At 55.4% G+C, this 6884-nt stretch overlaps 1 protein-coding gene across 1 annotated transcript; it reads left to right on the top strand.

Annotated features, from left to right (window-relative positions):
* Window positions 1-4959: 4959 nt before the first annotated feature.
* Window positions 4960-6452, top strand: LOC102428169 (cytochrome P450 2D15-like). Its single transcript, XM_014451166.2, has 2 exons — window positions 4960-5262; window positions 6174-6452. The coding sequence occupies exons 1-2, from the start codon at window positions 5074-5076 to the stop codon at window positions 6450-6452; spliced, it is 468 nt and encodes a 155-aa protein (XP_014306652.1). The 5' UTR covers window positions 4960-5073.
* The last annotated feature ends 432 nt before the right edge of the window (window positions 6453-6884 follow it).

The raw sequence follows: 6884 nt of genomic DNA, 5'->3' as shown, positions 1-6884 counted from the left end.
GGAAAAGGGGTGGGCTAAGACGAAGGAGAGAGGTGTAGCTCTATTGAACATTTGGTATAAAATGTCCCCAGGTGTAGGTGGTGAATGATAACTATAAATAATAATGATTTTAAAACACTTTAAAGTATTTTCTGGGTTACAGAGCATTTGGGGAATTGTTGCAGAAGACCAGAGAAAAACCAAGCACTGCTTTAGAGAAAAGGTACACTGTTTATTATGCTGGCGGGCTCAGCAGAATAACTTCCCAAGTCTGAGCAAAGTAACATGCAGGGAGCTTCTCTTTTATATCTTTCTGGTGTCTTTGTCCCTCAAATATGGATTATGCTTCTGGTCCTTTTCGTGGGCTTTGCAAAAAAGGCCCCAGGTGTTGGGGGTCTCCAGGCCATATCTAGTGGTCTGGCCTGGCGCCAGCACTAATAACCCCCCCTCCGGGGCTGTGCACTGTTCATAGTTTATGGCCTCTGTGAAATGTGAGCATTTAGGTAACAGGTTCTGCTAGACCAGTTTCTGGGAAAGAGGCAGTGCTTAATTATAGGTTATCAAGCATGTACACTGGGCTTTCTGGCACAGATTCAGATTGCTAGCCCCCCAAATATCAGGGTTACATTGAAATTAGCCTTTTTAGACTTCTCAAAATAATTTGGGGAGCACTGAAGGCGATTCCCTAGCTTCCTCAAACTATTCTGTCTGGAACCCCCATCAGTGTCAGCATTCCCGACAAACTGGCACCATGGCAAGTCAAGGTCTCCAATGTGAGCTGGACCCTGGATGAGGCCAGTGAGCTCCGCCTCCCGAGGCAGCTCCCATTCTCCACAGGGACCGTTTCAGAATCTTCTAAAGATTTAAACCTTCACCAGATGCGAGCTCCCTTCACTTTCTGCCACCAAACCCTCCCATTCATTCTCTGCTTCTCACAGGCCAATTCCTCCTCCAGGGAGGGGCTGCCCTCCCCTCTGAGACCCCCCCTCTGAGCTGCATTCCATCTGGTCTTCTCACAACCTGGGCGTTTGGGGTTTCTTCTCTCATATATTCAGCCTTTCCTTCTCTAATGGCTCCTTCCCATCAGCCTTTAAACACATCACTCATCTCTGCACTGCAGTCTCTGCACTGCTGGCCTGGCATCACCACCTCTTCCTATGGGCCAGCACCTGGGAGCAGGCGCCCCTAGCATTCCCACCGTGCTGAGGGGGCCCAGCCCAGCACTTGGGGCACCCAGCGAGGATGAAACAATCCAAGTTCTAGCCAAGGTGAGATGCAAGGCGGCCCAGCTGGGCACCAGCAAGCTCCATACTTGGTGGCCAGCTGGGGCCTGGCAGGAGAGCGGTGTGGGAGGTGGGGAAGGGGCAGAAGAGTGCTCACACGCCAGGCCAGGCGCCAGGCGGGATTCACAAACATTGAAAGCCAATACCAAGAGGCCACAGCGCTCTGAGCAAGAGGCACCCTGGGAAGAACTGGTGCTCTTACTGTTGGGGAGTGAAGGAGAGAAGGGGTGGGGGGAGAAGGGGGGGCTTCCTCCAGCCCTGCTTCAGCTGGGGAGAGCCCCTTCAAGACCCGGGTACTCCAGCCATTTCCAGAGTGAGAGCTTGCCTGGCACACCCCTGGGAAGGGTGAGGGCCAACCCATATCAGGCAATGCCCCTTCCCTGCCTCTGGCCTCCTGGGTCTTCGAATTTGAGTGGGTTTGACCTCAAAGTTCCCACCAGTAGAACCAAGATGGCGGCATAGGTTAATGCCGGAGTTTGCTGCCTCGAACAACCATTTCAAAAATACAACTAAAAGATGGAACGGACATCATCCAGAACCACAGGAAGGCTGGCTGAGTGAAAGTTCTACAACTAGGAGGAAAGAGGAAACCACACGAGACTCAGAGGAGGCGCAGTGCTGAAGTGAAATACTAAGGTGCGGAGTGCATGTGGAGCGGGCCGGCGGCGGAGGGCGCAGTTGTTGTTTTCAATCGGGAGGGAGTTTCAGACTCTGAGCTCCAGATCCGGGCGAGTCTCTAGGGACCCAGACTCAAACAGGAGAAGCGGGAAGGCAGCTTTCTCTCCGAGGTTTGCAGTGGTTGCAGAGCCGCTGGGGACAGAACCGAGAGCAGCCATAACTGCTCACTCTACCCGCCCTGTTGATCCCCTGGGACCCGCCCCGCCCAAGCCCTGCACAGAGGCGTTTGTGGGATTGCCTTAGGCAAATGCTAGATTAGCACCGCCCTAGAGATCCAGCACAGAAGCTCTCCCACTGAAGACACAGCTGACTCTCATAGCCAGTTAGCCTGGAGGTCAATTCACCCCCAGTATTGCCGACAACAATCAAGGCTTAACTACAACAAGACTGCGCACAAAGATCACAAGGGGGTGCACCAAGAAAGCATAAAAAATGCGGAGACAAAGAAACATGACAGACATGGAGGATATAGAGCTAAAAAACGCACTTTTAAGGTCTTTCAATAATTTGCTAGAAACTGCCGATAAACTTGATGAGAGCCTCAAGAAATCTAATGAGACCCTCGATGTTGTGATAAAGAACCAACTAGAAATTAAGCATACACTGACTGAAATAAAGAATATTATACAAACACCCAACAGCAGACCAGAGGAGCACAAGAATCAAGTCAAAGATTTGAAATGGGAAGAAGCAAAAAACACCCAACCAGAAAAGCAAAATGAAAAAAGAATCCGAAAATATGAAGATAGTGTAAGGAGCCTCTGGGACAGCTTCAAGCGTACCAACATCAGAATTATAGGGGTGCCAGAAGATGAGAGACAGCAAGATATTGAGAACCTATTTGAAGAAATAATGACAGAAAACTTCCCCCACCTGGTGAAAGAAATGGACTTACAGGTCCAAGAAGCGCAGAGAACCCCAAACAAAAGGAATCCAAAGAGGACCACACCAAGACACATCATAATTAAAATGCCAAGAGCAAAAGACAAAGAGAGAATCTTAAAAGCAGCAAGAGAAAGAAAGCCAATTACCTACAAGGGAATACCCATACGACTGTCAGCTGATTTCTCAACAGAAACTTTGCTGGCCAGAAGGGAATGGCAAGAAATATTCAAAGTGATGAATACCAAGAACCTACAACCAAGATTACTTTATCCAGCAAAGCTATCATTCAGAATTGAAGGTCAGATAAAGAGCTTCACAGATAAGGAAAAGCTAAAGGAGTTCATCACCACCAAACCAGTATTATATGAAATGCTGAAAGGTATCCTTTAAGAAGAGGAAGAAGAAGAAAAAGGTAAAGATACAAATTATGAACAACAAACATGCATCTATCAACAAATGAATCTAAGAATCAAGTGAATAAATAACCTGATGTACAGAATGAACTGGTGATTATAATAGAATCAGGGACATAGAGAGGGAATGGACTGACTATTCTTGGGGGGGAAAGGGGTGTGGGAGATGCGGGAAGAGACTGGACAAAAATCGTGCACCTATGGATGAGGACAGTGGGTGGGGAGTGAAGGCGGAGGGTGGGGCGGGACTGAGAGGAAGGGAGTTATGGGGGGGAAAAAGAGGAACAAATGTAATAATCTGAACAATAAAGATTTAATTTAAAAAAAAACAAAAAAATAAAGTTATATATAAATTGGAAAAAAAAAAAGTTCCCACCAGTTTCACTGATTTGAAAACTGAAGTCCCACCTCTCTTACTGTTGAAGAAGGAGGGGCTGAGGCCAGCAGGCACCCTCTGCTTAAGGGGCAGAGAGGCTGAGCAAGAGGGGGGCCAGGTAGTCACCGTCCCCGCCTGGAGATGGCACGCGCTGGCATGAGATGGTACGGAGGTTGGCATGGTTCCATGAGGGGCCACAGAGCCTGAGGGGACCAGGCCCAGGGAGAGGGAGGGCGCCGCACAGGGAGCAGCCTGGCCAGGAACTGCATCACCCCCACTTGGTTCCCACCCCTTGTCTCCCAGCAAGAGTCTGAGCAGCTGATGGTCAAGGACAAATGATAATGAGGAGGAAGCAGGCCCCCTTCTCTGGGGACAGTCACATCATAAGCCAAGCTCACGGCAGCTCAGTCAACAAGGGAGTGCCCCCCCCCCCCGCGCCCCCGCCCCTCAGACTGGAGATAGGAGGGAAGGAGATGTGTTACTGGGCAGCCACCAGAGCTAGGAGGCCCAAAGACCAATTTGTAACAAACAGGAAGGGGTCCTCAGGCAACCAATGGGCTTATCGGGGTGACCAGGGAGCTCTAAACACACTCTTCGCCTCCCCTCCCACCCCAGGTTCAAGCTCACCACAGCCAGGACCCAGCGGAACCCAGGAAGCTGGGCCAGCAGCCAGCCAGGTGAGAGCCTCAGCAGGCCTGTGAGCAGCCTCAAGGTGGGGGGCCGAGTCCAGGCAGCCTCAGGCCCCGGGAGAAGGAGGGGACGTGTGTGTAAGCCGTGTGTGTGGTGTTTGGGAGTGTAAATGTGTGTGCATGTGACTGTGTGTCAGACTGTGAGCACGCGGGCAGTGTCTGTGAAGTGTTTTGTGTGTGACTCTGTGTTGAGTGTTCTAGTGTGAAGGGAAGGGGCACCGAGAGCTTCATTGCCCACGCGGTCCCGTGACCTCCCTATAGCGCTGGGCAAAGGTCAGCAACAAACCTGGGAGGGGAAGGCCGCTCAGGAGGAGGCAGGCGATGGCGGGAGACAGGGACATGTTCGGGGACGAGACTGCGACCAGGTTAGGTGTGAGCCTGAGAGACAGGACGCAGGGTAAAGCCTGGAAAGCCCTGGTTGTTCCTCGGAGCCCAGACAGAGCTGGGGAGTGAGGTGAGGGTGGACTTCTTCCCCCCACCCCCACCCCCACCCCGGGAAAGCACCTAGAGAGGACAGGAGGGGCAGGATTCTCCAGCCACCCCTGCACCTGATCTTGCCCAACCTCTCCTGGACCCTCTGACATTGGTAACTCCCAGACAGGTTGGCTCAGGGCAGAGGGCAGGGCCAGCCTCGGCTCCGTTTATAAGGAGAGCCCAGGCTGGCCCCGCACACAGGGCGTCGTGAGGGCGCTGTGCCTGTCCTGTCCTAGGTGCCTGTGTGGTGAGGGTGCCAGTGTGCCCAGAGGAGCCCTGAGGACACTGAGACAGCCATGGGGCTGCTGACCGGGGAGGTGCTGTGGCCCCTGGCTGTGGCCACGGCCGTCTTCCTGCTCCTGGTGGACCTGATGCACCGGCGTGTGCACTGGGCTGCGCACTACCCGCCAGGCCCCAGGCCGCTGCCAGGGCTGGGCAACCTGCTGCACCTGGACTTCCAGGACATGCTGCGTTCCGTTAACCAGGTGAGGAAGGCAGGGGTGGGCAGCAGAGGCCATGGGGGACCCTCCTCGCAGCAGGCAGGGGTGGGGGTGAGCAGCAGGGGCCATGGGGAACCCTCCTCCCAGCAGGCAGGGGTGGGCATGAACCACAGGCTGGACAAGGAGCTGAGCTGAGAAGAGGGGGCGGGTTAGAGAGGCTCCCTGAGGAGGTCATGCCTGCAGAGCCCAGAGACAGTTGGGATTTTCCAAAGGTCTGAGAGGGAAAAGGTTGCAGAGGACGTGGGACTTGGCAGTGGGTTTGGGTTCTGCTTAGACAGTGTTGAAAGTAGGTGAGCCTGAGTCCCGTCTGCTTAAATATATTTTTATTGATTTCAGAGAGGAAGGGAGAGGGAGAGCGGGATGGAAACATAAACGATGAAAGAGAATCATTGATTCGCTGCCTTCTGCATGGTGGTGGAACCCACAACCCAGGCAGATGACCTGACCCATAATCTAACCATAAGCTCCTGGATCATAGGTCCACGCTCAACCACTGAGCCGCTGGTCAGGCACGAGCCCCTTCTGTTTAGCTCAGGGGGAAAGGTCTGGAGATGGGGGAGGGGAGTCTGGCCAGGAGCCCCATTTCAATCAGGAAGTCAGGTGGAGGGAGCAGAGAATGGGCTCAAGTCTGCTCTGTGGGTCCTTGGGCCTCACTCTCACCTGTATGGCCTTAGCTTCTGCCCCTGAGAGACAGCATGCTCACGTGGCCTATTGACAATATTGGTGACATTTGCAAACTCAGAGATGCCAGATGTGAGGTCCTTGATCATAGAGAAGTGACCTCATGGCCCCAAGGCCAGATAAGTCCTTGCATCGCTCCCTGCTGACCGCCCAGGTGTCCTGCAAGGTCTGGGCCCTGAGAGCAGGCCAACTTACCCAACACCCTCCGCCCGCAGCTGCGGAGCCGCTTTGGGGACGTGTTCAGCCTGCAGCTGGCCTGGACGCCCGTGGTCGTGGTCAACGGGCTGGCGGCCGTGCGCGAGGCGTTGGTGCACCGCAGCGAGGACACCGCCGACCGCCCACCCTCGCCCACCTTCGAGCATCTGGGTTTCGGGCCGCGCGCGCAAGGCAAGCGGAGGACCGGGCCGACCGCGGCCCAGCGGGCACGGGGCCCGCACACACCCGGCAGCCCACGGGGAGGAGGGCGGTGGACGCGCTGTGCTCTCGGCCAATAGGAAGGGGGGGCAGGTGGAGGGGGAGCCTGTGCCCGGGGTGGGAGGGGGTGGGCGAGGCCTCAGGGGGACAGGGCGGGCCAGGCCGCTGGGAACAGCACTGGGAAGAGGGGCGGGAAGGAGAGAAACCGAACCGGCGAGGGCGGGGCGAGGGCGGGCAGGACCTGCCACGAGAGGGAGGGAGCTGGCGAGCAGCGTGGGCGGACAGAGGGGGCCGGTCTCCAGCCGGAAGCGGGTGTCAAAGTTGGGCGAATGGGTGGGGAGAACTCCTGTGGGCGGAGCAAAGGCGGGGTCTGCACCGTCGGGGGCGGGGCTGGTGGGCGGGGCCGGGCCGGGACCCGCTGCGGGTGGAGGAGGGAGAGCCCGCGAGCCACGTGTGCGGCAGGGGCGGGGCCAGCGCCCGCCTAGCCGCGCCCACTCCCCGCTCCCAGGAGT

Source organism: Myotis lucifugus, unplaced genomic scaffold, assembly GCF_000147115.1.
Source record: "Myotis lucifugus unplaced genomic scaffold, Myoluc2.0 scaffold_8549, whole genome shotgun sequence".
Taxonomy (NCBI): Eukaryota; Metazoa; Chordata; class Mammalia; order Chiroptera; family Vespertilionidae; genus Myotis; species Myotis lucifugus.
Note: the sequence above shows the minus strand (reverse complement) of the source record. Positions and strands in the feature narration are given on the sequence as shown.

Coding starts and splice junctions, on each gene's coding strand:
- LOC102428169 (XM_014451166.2), top strand. CDS start 5,074: ATGGGGCTGCTGACCGGGGAGGTGCTGTGGCCCCTGGCTGTGGCCACG. Junction 5,263..6,173: donor TGCTGCGTTCCGTTAACCAG/GTGAGGAAGGCA, acceptor CTCCGCCCGCAG/CTGCGGAGCCGCTTTGGGGA.